The sequence below is a fragment of the Oncorhynchus tshawytscha genome, linkage group LG10 (genome assembly GCF_018296145.1).
Source record: "Oncorhynchus tshawytscha isolate Ot180627B linkage group LG10, Otsh_v2.0, whole genome shotgun sequence".
Lineage (NCBI taxonomy): Eukaryota > Metazoa > Chordata > Actinopteri > Salmoniformes > Salmonidae > Oncorhynchus > Oncorhynchus tshawytscha.
This window is the reverse complement of record NC_056438.1, coordinates 40,491,473-40,508,349: the sequence shown is the minus strand read 5'-3', so window position 1 is coordinate 40,508,349 and position 16,877 is coordinate 40,491,473. Positions and strand designations below refer to the sequence as shown.

At 40.1% G+C, this 16,877-nt stretch overlaps 1 protein-coding gene across 2 annotated transcripts in view; it reads right to left on the bottom strand.

Annotated features, from left to right (window-relative positions):
* puf60a (poly-U binding splicing factor a) overlaps positions 1-15,497 on the bottom strand; it is an 82,767-nt gene extending 67,270 nt beyond the window's left edge. The window contains exon 1 of one of the 2 annotated variants that reach the window (XM_024403974.2): positions 15,397-15,497. In XM_024403974.2, coding sequence (XP_024259742.1) covers positions 15,397-15,417 — 21 coding nt within the window. In that variant the 5' untranslated portion in view covers positions 15,418-15,497. Of the gene's footprint in view, positions 1-1,923; positions 2,127-15,396 lie in introns of those variants that run through there. The other variant, XM_024403975.2, reaches the window with a different exon arrangement.
* Between the last annotated feature and the right edge of the window lie 1,380 nt (positions 15,498-16,877).

Here is a 16,877-nt window from a genome sequence, read left to right as displayed (position 1 = left end):
AAAAGACCAAGATGGTTGAACTAACAAGTACAAACAAGCTAACTACGTATGACCAACCGCTACCCCCAAACTCAAATATGATCCGAGACTCCCAAGTGGAAGGCTCAATAATGAATGCAGTTAACTTACAAGTTCTAATTACATCCACTATCTCCTACTGTGCTGGTTTTGTAACAATAGAATGCAAATTAAGCCTTTTGCACCATTTAGCATACATGACCTAGGTTTGAGAGACAAGTAGCCGTTTATCAAATATGCAGGTACAATTGAGAAGACATGACTATTTTGAGCTTGCTCTGAAACAAAACGTGCTCATCATTACACTGTGGTGGTAAAATGACACAGAGGAACAGTAACATATTTGATATACAAAAATATAGACAATTTAGATAAACCTGCAGTGTGGTTTTGTAACGGGAACATTTTTTTACTAAAATATTTGGTTCAGACATTTAGTGTAGTAGTCTAAGAATAACAGGATTAAAGAAAACATGATGTTAACAAAATATAACAATGTCTTCCAAAAGAAGAAGCATGGCCACTTCTTTCAATAGCCTATGTGGGGGACTGAGTGCCATCTCCCCAATAAGTGTGCATCATTTACAGTGCGTGCCTATTGACGACGACACAGAACAAAAACTAACTTGGCATTTATGAACTCCAGAGGGATGCACCACAATGAGCAGTGAGACAATGCACACACGACGTCCTAACTGACACTCAATATTCCAAAATTCAAAAGCCATTCGCGAGCATCGTCTCTCGCAACCGGTCTTTTGCATGACTCACTCGCTACGAAACACAGGCACTGGGGAAAACACAGACGCATAATCTGACACAGTGAGAAAGTTGTAAAAACAACTAATTCCACATTCAACTTTATTAATCAAATATAAAACACAATAGCCCATAATGAATTGTCTAGGGACAATTCCTTCGACATCATGGCTTGGTTTTTGCTCTGACATGCACTGTCAACTGAGGGACCTTAGACAGGTGTGTGCCTTTCCAAATCATGTCCAATCAATTGAATTTAGCACAGGTGGACTCCAATCAAGTTGTAGAAACATCAAGGATGCTTTTTTTTTTAAATAAAAAACTGAAATACCTTATTTACATAAGTTTTCAGACCCTTTGCTGTAAGACTGAAATTGATTGGAGTCCACCTGTGGTAAATTCAATTGATTGGACATGATTTAAAAAGGCACACTATATTTCTTTGTGTTCACCTACAACTTGTGAGAAAGGTAATAGAGCCCTGGATAGTTTGACAGCTTGTTGAGGAAGTTGTAGACATGTTCCCAGCAGTCAGTCCATACTTCAGCATGTCTCCAAAGCACCAATCGCTACTTTGTAATATTGGGTCAGCTAAAACAATGGTTCCCAACCAGGCGTACTATACCCCTTGGGGGTACCTGGCCTATCAACGGGGTGTACTTAAAAAGACTCATGAGATCATAGGTCTACTGGTAAAATGCACATGGAGTATATCCTGGGGGACTTACGGCAGAGCAAAATTCAATTGGTGGTGCAGTAAACGAAAAAGGTTGGGAACCACTGAGTTAAATGCACAGCAGCAGACTCGATAGGAGCAGAGCAGGCTGTTCGCGTCAGTCGCTTGCCTTTCTCTGCCATTTTTCCAACTTGACCTCTCTGCGCGCGGAACCCGATAGCGGGATGAAATTCGACAACATACGGTGATCGCTACATAAATAGTCATATTAAACATTCATGAAAATACAAGTGTCTCACATGTTTCGAAAGCCTAGAATCTTGCTAATCCAACTGCGTTGTCAGATTTAAAAAAGGATTTACTGCGAAAGAATACGATGCGATTATCTGGGGATAGAGCCCCATAAAAAACAACAATTTCAACCAGCACAGGCATGACAAAATCAAACTGCAATAAAATGAATAGTTTACCTTTGACGATCTTCCTGTTTCCAATCCCAATGCTCCTTGTTACACAATGAATGTTTTTTTTGTTTGATAAAATCCACTTTTATAGCCTAACACGAAACATTTTTTGAACCGCTTGTGTCGTGAATTCCGTTTCATTCCATTTGACGACGACACATTCGAGGTAAATACACACACAGAACATGACTTTTCCAGTCATGTTTGGTTTCATTGCAATCAACTAGTTTGTTTGGGTCATTTCGCGGGACGTATTGACTGAAATAAACCGATTTGAAGACAACAAGTAATGACATCATTGTGCACCAATGATTTGCCCGCTGTTTCGTTGATTGACTGTATTTTAACCCAATGACCACTGATCGTCTTGAAATCTAGCTGGGTAGATAGCCAATGAGCTGAGGTAAACGGCAATATGTAATGTTTATGTGTTGGAAGACCAACCCATGTAGTAAACTCCGGCGTAAAGAGGTTCATTCGCCATTGACGATTCATACCGGAAGGAGCAACGCATGTTGCGCACAGCATTGTTTTGGTAAAGCGCATATTCAGCTGTTTATATATCAATCGGTATGGCGACTAAGTCAGGAAAAACTAGATATACAGATGTACACACAATTATAGAAGAAATTGATCGAGGACGATTCAGTTAGCGATTCCCAAACGGAGGAATAGTTTTTGAACAGAGAGGACATCGTTTTGGACCGGTAAGTTCTTCTCATGCTAATGCCGTTGTTTGAAATTAATAATATAAAAGTATTTTTTGGTATTTTGTATATAGTTATTACATTCAAAATGAATAACTTCACCAATTTGGCCACTTGGGTACATTTGGGCTACTTGTGTGGGACACCTGGGTGACTTCATGATAAATGTCATGTAGCACACGTTTTAGAAGTTATCATTCTGAAACTTTGCACAAGTACTGTTGCCCTCATGTTTTTCACTGAAATTGTCCCCATCATCCTATCTGAATGTTTGTTTTATCTTGTTCATTTTAATGATGATACAACAAAAAGAAAAAATTGTTTTCTTCATTTTATTATCTAAACCAGATCTATTGTGTTAAATTCTCCTACATTCAATTCACATTTACACAAACCTCAGAGTGTTTTCTTTCAAATGGTACCAAAAATATGCATATCCTTGGTTCTGTGCCTGAGCTACAGGCAGTTAGATTTGGGTATGTCTTCAGGCGGAAATTGAAAAAAGTAGGGGGGTAGTAGCTCTAAGAGGTTAACGGTTGACATACTATAACCGTGGCAAATAATTGATCAATTCTACCCTGCTAGAGCTACCCCAGTCAACTGCAAGTACTGTTATTGTGAAGTGGAAACATCTAGGAGCAACAGAGGCTCAGCCGCGAAGTGGTAGGCCACACAAGCACACAGAATGGGAGCACTGAGTGCTGAGGCGTGTAAAAATCATCTGTCCTCGGTTGCAACGCTCATTACCAAGTTCCAAACTGCCTATGGAAGCAACGTCAGCACAAGAACTGTTTGTCGGGAGCTTCATGAAATGGGTTTCGATGGCCGAGCAGCCACACACAAGTCTAAGATCACCATGCACAATGCCAAGTGTCGGCTGGACTCTGAAGCAGTGGAAACACGTTCTCTGTAGTGATGAATCATAATTCACCATATGGCAGTCCAACGGACAAATCTGAGTTTGGCAGATGCCAGGATAACGCTACTTTCCCCAATCCATAGTGCCAACTGTAAAGTTTGGTGGAGAAGATATGGTCTGGGGCTGTTTTTCATGGTTCAGGCTAGGCCCCTTTGTTCCAGTGAAGAAAATCTTTACGCTTCAGCATAAAGTGACATTCTAGACGATTCTGTGCTTCCAACTTTGTGGCAACCATTTGGGGAAGGCCCTTTCTTGTTTCAGCATGACAATGCCCCAGTGCACAAAGCGAGGTCCATACAGAAATGTTATGTCCATATCGGTGTTATGTCCATATCGGTGTTGAAGAACTTGACTGACCTGCACAGAGCCCTGACCTCAACCCCAGCGAACACTTGGGATAAATTGGAACACTGACTCCGAGGCAGGCCTAATCGCCCAACATCAGTGCCTGACCTCACTAATGCTCTTGTAGCTGAATGGAAGAAAATCCCTGCAGCAATGTGCCAACATCTAGTTGAAAGCCTTCCCAGAAGAGTGGAGGCTGTTACAGCAGCAAAGGGGACCAACTCCATACAGGCTTCAAACAGACAGTGGCAAGTCAAATTCGAGGACTTTCAAGTACTTTTTCAAGCACTAATATTTATTTAATAACCATTCATTTGTAATAGTTCCTATTATGTAATTGTTTCTAGTCGCTAACAGATGGCAGTATATCACCATAACTTCAAGGGGGAAAAACTGACTTACTATTCATCACTACCTTACAAGTTCTCCTCAATAATACATGTTTCACTCTTTATTTACTACATACATGAGTGGTAAGTCAGGACTGATGATGTTGACTGATTTCCTTATATGACCTGTAACTCAGCAAAATCTTTGAAATTGTTGCATGTTGAGTTCATATTTTTGTTCTGTGTGCATATTAAATTGTCTTTATACTGTATTTCACTCAATTTGTCACCCCTCTGGCTGTCACAACACAATTACATGAAAAACAATTCTGAAAGTGTAAACAGCCCTTAGTTGACTAAAATGTGGTATTCTATACCCAGTTGAAGATAAAAAAAATCTGTGTTTAATAAGATTAAAGACTCTCAGGGGACCCTATTAAAATTTTAGAGGACCTCACATGGGTCCCGGACCCCAGTTTTGGAACCACTGTACAACTAACCTCTCTCCCTGCTTGTTTCAATGCTTCCTCTCTCTGTGTATCTCCTTTGCCTCCATTGCAGCCTGACTCAACACTGTATGTCTCACTACTCTCTATAAAGAAAAGGTATTTTGATTATAGCTAACTTAATTTCAGTCATCATCCTTCTAGTCAGCTAGTTACCTGGCTAAGAGCCAGAGCCCTTGAGCTACCTAGCTAGCTAGATATCTGACTGAAACATCAACACTCGTTCTCCAAGAGTCAGGGGGGGGTTGTTTGGGGGAATGTCTGCTGACACCGCAGGAGTCAAGGGATGTTAAAAGAATTCCCACCGTCAACGGCATCTTTGCTACTTGCCACTGTAGGTCTGGACTGAGGTAGCTCATTTCACCTCTCCGCCTATGTCGTGGGGAAAGTTTCCCATTGGACAGAGTGGTGAATGAATACGCAGCTAACACGGCAAATCCGGAGGAACAGACGAACATAACGAGCACACACATATCATTCACGATTCCACTTGTTCGCAGAGGCTGACGCAATTAGAACTCAGATCAAGAAGCCTTCTGAGCATTGATCAAACGCTGGGAATGCAATAAGTGGGTAAACAATAATCAACCAAATAAAACGGTGCGTAAACAACGTTTAAGTGTGTTTACCCTCCACTACCTCCCTGGTTGGGTCTGGCAAAACCCATTCATAAACATCAATATCCTGCCATGCAGGATATTGGATAAATCTAAATTTTCAGGATAAATCTACATTTTCCCTGTATTTTAGCTATCCATGTGACGTTTGGCAGTGCCTGATCAAACCGTTCTGTACCTGCCTGGCTGAGTGGCAGTGTAGGTGGAATGAGCGAGCTCGCCTTGTAGTCCGCCTGGAAATGTATTCACATGACCAATACATTATTCTAATATTTTTCATATTTTATCATTTTCTGTTCTCCACTCATTTTATTTCAAGCTCTTTCAAGTACCAACTTGAGGAAATGTCTGATTTTCAAGGTGTTCCAGTACTTAAACTGGAATGAGATGTTCGATGAGCTGGTGTCCACATACTTTTGGTCATGTAGTGTATTTCCTTCATTTTTTTATATCTTAGATTTAGGACAGACACTTCAAAACCTTGTTTCTTAATATATATATTTTTTACTGTCCTTTTTGCCATTGATGAATGTGTTATTCAATGCGTTTCGATGGGCTTTAGTAGTAAAGGCCAAATCAATATTCACTGCTCAAAAAAATAAAGGGAACACTAAAATAACACATCCTAGATCTGAATGAATGAAATATTCTTGTGAAATACTTTTTTCTTTACATAGTTGAATGTGCTGACAACAAAATCACACAAAAATTATCAATGGAAATCAAATTTATCAACCCATGGAGGTCTGGATTTGGAGTCACACTCAAAATTAAAGTGGAAAACCACACTACAGGCTGATCCAACTTTGATGTAATGTCCTTAAAACAAGTCTAAATGAGGCTCAGTAGTGTTTGTGGCCTCCACGTGCCTGTATGACCTCCCTACAATGCCTGGGCATGCTCCTGATGAGGTGGCGGATGGTCTCCTGAGGGATCTCCTCCCAGACCTGGACTAAAGCATCCGCCAACTCCTGGACAGTCTGTGGTGCAACACTCCTGGACAGTCTGTTGGTGGATGGAGCAAGACATGATATCCCAGATGTGCTCAATTGTATTCAGGTCTGGGGAACGGGCGGGCCAGTCCATAGCATCAATGCCTTCCTCTTGCAGGAACTGCTGACACACTCCAGCCACATGAGGTCTAGCATTGTCTTGCATTAGGAGGAACCCAGGGCTAACCGCACCAGCATATGGTCTCACAAGGGGTCTGAGGATCTCATCTCGGTACCTAATGGCAGTCAGGCTACCTCTGGCGAGCACACGGAGGGCTGTGCGGCCCCCAAAGAAATGCTACCCCACACCATGACTGACCCACTGCAAAACCGCTCATGCTGGAGGATGTTGCAGGCAGCAGAACGTTCTCCACGGCATCTCCAGACTGTCACATGTGCTCAGTGTGAACCTGCTTTCATCTGTGAAGAGCACAGGGCGCCAGTGGCGAATTTGCCAATCTTGGTGTTCTCTGGCAAATGCCGGTGTAAGCACAACCCCCACCTGTGGACGTCGGGGCCTCATACCACCCTCATGGAGTCCGTTTCTGACCGTTTGAGCCGACAAATGCACATTTGTGGCCTGCTGGAGGTCATTTTGCAGGGCTCTGGCAGTGCTCCTCCTTGCACAAAGGCAGAGGTAGCAGTCTTGCTGCCCTCCTGCGGCCTCCTCCACAACTCCTGATGTACTGGCCTGTCTCCTGGTAGCGCCTCCATGCTCTGGACACAACGCTGACAGACACAGCAAACCTTCTTGCCACAGCTCGCATTGATGTGCCATCCTGGATGAGCTGCACTACCTGAGCCACTTGTGTGGGCTGTAGACTCCGTCTCATGCTACCACTAGAGTGAAAGCACCGCCAGCATTCAAAAGTGACCAAAACATCAGCCAGGAAGTATAGGAACTGAGAAGTGGTCTGTGGTCACAAACTGCAGAACCACTCCTTCATTGGGGGTATCTTGCCTATAATTGCCTATAATAATTGCCTATAATTTCCACCTGTTGTCTATTCCATTTGCACAACAGCATGTGACATTTATTATCAATCAGTGTTGCTTCCTTAGTGGACAGTTTGATTTCACAGAAGTGTGATTGACTTGGAGTTACATTGTGTTGTTTAAGTGTTCCCTTTATTTTTTTGAGCAGTGTATATATATATTTTTTAATACTTTTTTTGATACCTAAAGGGGCCCTAAAATTCCAAATCAAACAGCTAAAGTATGACCACCTTAAAAGAAGTCCATGTTTGCTCAGCAAAATTCCCCCTCCCCCAAAGTCTTAAACTTAGTGTTCAGAGAGTTTTGCATTTTTTAAACACCTGTAAGTTCCATTTCCTGCGATCAACAACTAAAAAATACCCTTTAAGGTTGTGTTGCCTGGCTTTAAATAATAACAAATTAGTAAAAAATATATACAGAACCAGACAAAAGGTTGTACACACCTACACATTCAAGGGTTTTTCTTTATTTTTTACTAGTTTCTACATTGTAGAATAATAGTGAAGACATCAAAACTATGAAATATCACATATGGAATCATGTAGTAACTAAAAAAAGTGTTCAATCAGATTCTTCAAAGTAGCCACCTTTTGCCTTGAGACAGCTTTGCACACTCTTGGCAATCTCATCCAGCTTCACCTGTAATATTTTTCCAACAGTCTTGAAGGAGTTCCAATATATGCGGAGGTCATTGTCCTATTGTGAAACAAATGATAGTCCCACTAAGCGCAAACCAGATGGGATGGCTTATCGCTGCAGAATGCTGTGGTAGCCATGCTGGTTAAGTGTGCCTTGGATTCTAAATAAATCACAGACAGTGTCACCAGCAAAGCACCCCCACACTATCACGGTGGGAACCACATATGCGGAGATCATCCAATCACCTTCTCTGCGTCTCACAAAGAAAGCAGTTGGAACCAAAAATCTCACATTTTGACTGATGAGACCAAAGGACAGATTTCTACCGGTTTAATGTCCATTGCTCGAGTTTCCTGGCCCAAGCAAGTCTCTTCTTCTTAGTGTCCTTTAGTAGTGGTTTCTTTGCACCAATTCAATAATGAAGGCCTGATTCACACAGTCTACTCTGAACAGTTGATGTTGAGGTATGTCTGTTACTTGAACTCTGTGAAGCATTTATTTGGGCTGCAATTTCTGAGGCTGGTAACTCTAATGAACGTATCCTCTGCAGCAGAGGTAACTCTGGGTCTTCTTTTCTTGTGGCGGTCCTGATGAGAGCCAGTTTCATCATAGCTCTTGTAGGTTTTTGCTACTGCAGTTGAATAAACTTTCAAAGTTCTTGATATTTTCCGCATTGACTGACCTTCATGCTTTAAAGTGATGATGGTCTGTAATTTCTCTTTGCTTATTTGAGCTGTTCTTGCCATAATATGGACTTGGGTCTTTTACTAAGTAGGGTTATCTTCAGTATACCACCCCTACCATGTGACAACACACATGATTTGTTCAAACGCATTAAGAAGGAAATAAATTCCACAAATTAACTTTTAACAAGGAACACCTGTTAATTGAAAAGCATTCCAGGTGATTACCTCATGAAGCTGGTTGAGAGAATGCCAAGAGTGCGCAAAGCAGTCATCAAGGCAAAGGGTGGCTACTTTGAAGAATTTCAAATATAAAATATATCTTCATTTGTTTAACACTTTTTTTGGTTACTACATGATTTCACGTGTTATTTCAGTGTTGATGTCTTCACTATTATTCTACAATGTAGATAACAGTACATAAATATATAGTGGCGCAGCCCGTCCACAAGATGGAGCAGGGTTAATGGTTAGACGAATTGACAGGAAAGGTTACTAAAAGTGTGCCTTTGTCCTCCTGTTTCATGGCCAGTTATATGGTTTTGTTCACATGCTAGGTTGTTTTTCAATGTTCGTTTGAGATTGATGCAATTATCTGCTGCAATGAAGACAACGCAGTACGAGATAATTTTAATCACAGAGAAGTGAGTGCCCAAGTTACCACGGTAATGACCCATCCCTTAAAGGGATTCTTGATTGAACATGAATCACTCCCAAAAACTTTTCTTCATGAACTTTGTCATTGTTCTCCTAGTTGTATTTGTGTGCTCGTTTCTACTTAGGAGCACATCATGTCCTCCTTGTAAAAAACGCAAGCACAGACAGAGCTCTGAACTAAAAAAATAAATAAGCCGTATCACTCAGCATTTTGTGGCAGGCCATGCACTTTTTTGATTCCTGATATTCAGTTGTAGTACTTATTCTGTTTTTATTATTGGATCTAAATTATTTATTTTAACATACATTGGTTAAAAGACGCCGGTCACAAATTAAACAATATACCCCACTACTTCTTACTAGTAATACATTTATTGTTTTTGAAGAATTTGAAAGCATGCTCATGTTTTTTTGTGATTTTTGGTGTAATTATGGAGCAAATAATATTTTGTCTGGTAAAAAGTGACTGGTCGATTTATTTTATTTTTTATCTACCTGCCACAGTGGCTGGTGGATCAAAAAGTGTTTTCCCAACCCTGGGTGTCACCATGGAAGCCAAAAACTCCATCCAAATGGTGACTTGAAAACAGTTAGTTTAAGGGCTGTGGTAGAAAACGAATTATGAATTATGAACATCAGTTTCTCCACAATACTAACCTAATTGACTGTGAAAAGAAGGAAGCCTGTACATAATTAAAATATTCCAAAACATGCTGCAAAAAAATTGGCAAAGCAATTAACTTTTTGTCCTGAATACAAAGTGTTATGTTTGGGGCAAATCCAATACAACACATTACCGAGTACCACTCTCCATATTTTCAAGCACAGTGGTGGCTACATTCTGTTATGGGTACGCTTGTAATCGTTAAGTACTAGGGAGTTTTTGAAGATAAGTAACGGCATGGAGCTAAGCACAGGCAAAATCCTAGAGGAAAACCTGGGAGACAGCAAGACAATAACCTAAAACACAATGCCAAATCTACACTGGAGATGCTTACCGAGAAGACAGCGAATGTTCCTGAGTGGCAAAGTTTAAAGTTTTTACTTAAATCCACTTGAAAGTCAATGGCAAGACCTGAAAATGGTTGTCTATCAATGATCAAGAACCAATTTGACAGAGCTTAAAGAACTTTGAATAGAATAATGGGCAACGGTTGCACAAACCAGTTGTGGAAAGCGCTTAAGAGACTTACCCAGAAAGACTCACAGCTGTAATTGCTGCCAAAGGTGCTTCTAGACAGTATTGACTCAGGAGTGTGAATACTTGTGTAAATTATACATTTCTGTATTTAATACTAAAAACATGTTTTCACTTTGTCATTATGCATGCAGATGGGTGAGAAAAAAATGTAATCCCTTTTAAATTTAGGCTGTAACAACAAAATGTGGAATAAATCAAAGGGTATGAATACTTTCTGAAGGCACTACCTTATGCTACTTTCCATGATGTGGACAGTATGTGTTACTACACTACACATGATGACATTTTGAACATATCGAATTGGGGGGAATTACACATCCTTTTAACCTCAGATCGGTGATGTTAGTATAGAAGTTTATGGTCAACACAACGTCAAGATCAGCTGCTAAAAACAGATACATTTCTTTGGTTTTGTACTGTTAATTTTGCCACACACACACACACTGGAGAACACAGCAATAATTTTCTTCTCAAAATGGCAGAGATAATTCTGGGCGGTCTCTCTATAAAAGTCGCTGACCGCACACCAATACATAGATTTGAGAGTCAAACTAACACTCAAATAACAGCCAACCCTTGTCAGCGTTAATATCCTATGCCAGGTCATGATTCGTTGAAGTCCAAAAATTGAAAAAGTGGTTTGTTCCCATTTCCGTATTGGCAGCTCCCGAAATCGACATCCAACATTCCAAAATATAGATAGCAGCCTTCTACAAATCCTCATCTAACCAACCATATATAGATTATTCCAAGTTTCCATGCTGTCTTGGTATAATGTTAGTTTAAACAGCGCATACAACTAAGGTGACCACATTTAAAATACCCAAATACAGGACAAAGGGATGATTTTGCAGGACAGTGTAGCCTTCATGAATAAAACACTTTGGCAGCACCAACATGATAACCTTTCCGTATTGGTAACCCCCTTGAAACAAAATGCAACCATCCCAAATGTAGCTGGTGGTCTTCTACAAGTCCTAAACCAATGAGATATAGATATAATTCCCAGATTGCCTGTGGTTTTTCAGTAATGTAACTTTGAACAGGACGTGCAACCTGACTTACCCCCCCCTCTTGTTCTATTGATTTCAACATTATATCGATGTGTGATTTAGGGCTGGGCAGTATACTGTATTTTATGATATAATGGTATTGATCCAGGGACCGGTTTGGGTTTTTACTTTACCTTCTATACCGGGATTTGAATGTTTGGTTTGTTAAATGTGATACGCCATGTGTAATGTCAATTTTTATAGTTTAATTCGCTACTTGAGTCATCTCTCTCCGCGCCACTTTCCACACAGACCTAGCCACGCCCCCTGTCACTCAAGGAGCACATTTGATGTTCCTCAACCACGAGACACTTGCGTTCAGTCTGCATGGTCAATGCAGCACATGTAACAATGTTGCTGACAACAGTGCTGTTTTCACTTTGCTTCTTAATATAAAACCAGTAGCTTTCTATAATGACACTATTAGTTTGTGTTTCTTACATCAGCAAACAGCTAGTTAGTCTTTTCTTAGCAAGTTGCCCTAAATCTTGTGAGATGCTAATTGTTAGCCGCTAATGCTAACAGCTAGCTAGCTAATAAATGTACTGAGTAAGAGCAAACATAGCTAGCTATTACAGCCTGATAATACCAGTGATGGTGTAGACCTAAATCAGCATGTTATTTGTGCAACAGTATCTTCTAAATCAATGAGGAATATGCAAAGCAAGAATATGTTAGCTACATGAAGTATCTAAGAAAAATCATGCAATGAAGCCAAAAGCTTATAAGGTCCCCTAGGAAACACTTAGCAACACTTTAGTTCCTACCCTGTCATAATAACTCCTCCCTGGCATTTTAATTCGTTGTCATCTCAAACACTGTATTCTAACTACAGAATTAGAATAATCATTCTACTTCCATGATTCCAACAGTTTTGCTGTAATTCACAAGTCAAATCGCAATTGCAACATTTGGTTAAAAATAAGTCTGAGATTATTTGCCCGTATCGTGCAGCCCTACGTGGCAGTGTGGAAATTATCTCAATTGAGCAGTGGTGTAAAGTACTTAAGTAAAAATACTCTCAAGTACTACTTAAGTAAAAATACTTAAGTACTTAAAGTTTTTTTTTGTATTTTGCAGCTCATTCTGTAGTTTTTACCTAATAATGTAAAATCCTGTATAAAATGTAAGTACCATTAATATTTAAATTCCAAAAACATACACTGAAAATTAGACTGTTGCTGCTTCCTGACTTTTTGATTTATGGCCAAGTGTCAAAACACCAGTTTTAGATGTCCAAATTCATAATCAATATGCTGAAATAAGTTGTGATATTTTGAAGACCAAAACATAAATGTTACTCCCTACGAACGTTTCACACTAAATTAGTACCTTCTAAACTGCACACACACCATTATTTACCAAGCGTGATTGATTAGCTTGTTCTACTGAAGGGCCTAAAATTAACCAGCCAAATGCAGGTAGATTTTGGCAGTGGTGGGTACGTTGGCGGATGTTCAGGGCACCATTTCACTCACATTTATGAACGAAAATAGTCAAGTATGGCCCCACATTTATAGTCAAATAAATGCTGCAGTAGCAGTTTTCAAAGTATTTCTGCCATTTTGTTTCATAGCTGGTAAATTAATTGCACAAAGTCAAAGAACGATGAATCCTATATAGCCTATTCCACCTCACGCTGCAACACTGCCTGGCTGGGGGCTGTGTGCATATGAAGAGCTGAGAGAAAGTTTCATTTTTTGAAGCGCACAGGTATAAAAGTTGGTCTAATTTACTTGAAAAGGAAAGTCTACTGAAGTGAGACTTTGTCCTTGTGTTTCTCAGCTATTTACATAGAAAAATGATCTTGTAAACAAGCTGTAAACCCTCAGGAGGTAATAATCACACCTGTGAGAAGAGGGGCATTTTTATTTCTGAACCACATGACCTTAGTTTTGGAGTTGTTCAGAACAAGGTTAAGGGCAGAGAAAGCTTGTTGGACACCAAGAAAGCTTTGTTGTAGAGAGTTTAACACAAAATCTGAGGAGGGGTAAGTTGAGTATAAGACTGTATCATCTGCATATACAGTGGGGCAAAAAAGTATTTAGTCAGCCACCAATTGTGCAAGTTCTCACACTTAAAAAGATGAGAGAGGCCTGTAATTTTCATCATAGGTACACTTCAACTATGACAGACAAAATTAGAAAAAATGTGTCTCATCTGTGATATTTTGGTTAAAAGACTCAGGTCACAAAAAATGCAATTAAACAATATATCACATTACTTCTTACTAGTAATACATGTATTGTTTTAGAAACATTACAAAGCATGCTCTTTTTTTTTTGTTGGTGTAATTTGAGCAGGGAAAATATATATTTTGGCTGGTAAAATCTGAGTGACTTGTAGATTTTAAAATTTAACTGCCACAGTGACTGGTGGACCAAAAAGTCAATTTGCCCTGTTCTACTGTAATCAATAGCGCATGCAAATGAATCACTCTCATTGATATTGTATTGAAATCATTTGCACTCTTCTAACACAGCATCTCTCAAATGTGATCCTGGGCCCACTACACAGCTAATTTAAATGACCAACTCTTCATCAAGCTCTGATCATTTGAAATCAGCTGTGTGTAGTGCTAGGAGGAAAAAAACATCTGGGTGGGGGGGTGCCCAGGACAAGTTTGGGAAGCTATGTTCTATCAGACAAACCTCAATGAACTTAGACACACTACATGTGTGTTGATAAATGACAACCTGTTGTATGTAGCCATTTATCAACTTATATCTGTGAGAAAATTATGGTCAATACAGAAAAGGAAACCGTTTTCACAGGATAATTTCAACCAATCACCACCTTACACCAGTTTCTAAATAGCGACCACGGTTGCATTTCCTTTGAATGATAGTTTAACCCTCAAATTCACGAGATTTACGGGAGGAGCGGCCGATTTTATTTCCACAGTGGTCTGAAAATGACAGTTACGTTAAGTCCCAATACAGACGGGCGCGTATGACAAAAACACTGGTAACTAAACCAAAGTTATTGATCCGTTTTAAGCAATGGAATTTTGAGTTCGTTATGACTATAAACGTGATACTAACATCACCAATCGGAAGTAAAGATGTGTATTTCCTGTTCTTGTGTGTTGACAACGTCAGTCAAACGTAGTAACACTTCCTGGCCACCATAGGGACACTAGCGTAATATAATGAAATATGTCATAGTAACTCAACACATCTTTCTACCTACTTTAACCATGTAGAAAGGCTCATAAATACAATTTAACCAGGAGCTCTATATCAATGCGTCAGTCGCCAGGTTATGTGTAGCAGGCTGATCGTTCGACCTCCCTAGCTACTAACGTCACTCGTTCACCTCAGCTATGACAGACTGTATTGACTAGTTTGGTAGCTAGTTAACTACATCCAGCCGACTTGGAGAGCTAGCTAGTTGGCGCCCACCCAGTTTCGCGAGTGACGGTACTACTAGTAACTAACTACTATTATCGAAAGATGCAAGTTCGTTGGTTAGTACCTAGCGAACGAACGATAGCTTCATAGTTAGCTAGGTCTATAAATCCCGCTCTTTGCTATCTAGCTAACTAACGGTACTCAATTCACATTTACTCGATAGTAACGTTAGCGAGCTAAATAGCGCTTGGGTTTGTAATGGCTAACTAACGAGCCAGTGTCAGGCTGGGTTAACAAACTAACTAGCTAGCCATCTAACGTTAGCAAACTGAATAAGGGAACAGGATGAGTGCAGGACAAGCTTGTACTGTACGCATTCAACGATGAGCTGTTCAAAATATGGTCAATAATGCCTTTTAACCATCAGCGTTTGACCATTGGTGTAAAATATAATCGAAAAACAATGCTATTCGATTTATTTACCGCAGAAACTGCCACCGCCATGAAGCACACCTTTCAGCACAGGGCGACGCCAATGAGGAATTCTTCTTCTATGAAGTTTATTGGCTCCTAGCAACCAACTTCAAAGGTGCATTACCGCCACCTACTGGACTGTAGGAATCAGGTCCGGTTGCATCAGCTACACGTAAAGGCGTCCTCGTATTTATTTGTATTTAATTTTTATCATCTTTATTTAACAAGGCAAGTCAGTTAAAAAAAAAAAAAATCTTATTTACAATGGCAGCCTATCAAAAGGCAAAAGGCCTCCTTTTGGGATTGGGAATAAAAATATATATTGGACAAAGCACACATTATTGTATTTATTTTTAATGACGACCTACCAAAATGTGATTAAAAATACAAATAAATTAAATAAAAATATAGGACAAACATCATGACAAGAGACAACACTACATAAAGAGAGACCGAAGGCAACGACACATCATGGCAACAACACAATATGGTAGCAGGACATAACATGGTAAAAACATTATTGGGCACAGACAACAGCACAAAGGGCAAGAAGACAGAGAAAACAATACATCACGTGAAGCAGCCACAAGTGTCATTAAGACTGTCCATGATTGAGTCTTTGAATGAAGAGATGGAGATAAAACTGTCCAGTTTGAGTGTTTGTTGCGGCTCGTTCCAGTCTCTACCTGAAGCGAACTGAAAAGAAGAGCGACCCAGTGATGTATGTGCTTTGGGGACCTTTAACAGAATGTGACTGGCAGAATGGGTGTTGTATGTGGAGGATGAGGGTTGCAGTAGGTATCTCAGAGAGTGGGGAGTGAGGCCTAAGAGGGTTTTATAGATAAGCATCAACCAGTGGGTCTTGCAACGGGTATACAGAGATAACCAGTTTACAGAGGAGTATAGAGTGCAGTGATGTGTCCTAGAAGGAACAAGGGTGGCAGATCTGATGGCCGAATGGTAAAGAACACCTCGACGCTCGAGAGCACCCTTACCTGTCGATCTATAAATTAAGTCTCCATAGCATGGGTAGGATGGTCATCTGAATCAGGGTTCGTTTGACAGCTGGGGTGAAAGAGGAGCGATTATGATAGAAGAAACCAAGTCCAGATTTAACCTTAGCTTGCAGCTTGAATATGTGCTGAGAGAAGGACAGTGTACCGTCTAGCCTTACTCCCAAGTACTTGTATGAGGTGACTACCTCAAGCTGTAAACCCTCAGAGGTAATAATCACACCTGTGAGAAGAGGGGCATTTTTATTTCTGAACCACATGACCTTAGTTTTGGAGTTGTTCAGAACAAGGTTAAGGGCAGAGAAAGCTTGTTGGACACCAAGAAAGCTTTGTTGTAGAGAGTTTAACACAAAATCTGAGGAGGGGTAAGTTGAGTATAAGACTGTATCATCTGCATATACAGTGGGGCAAAAAAGTATTTAGTCAGCCACCAATTGTGCAAGTTCTCACACTTAAAAAGATGAGAGAGGCCTGTAA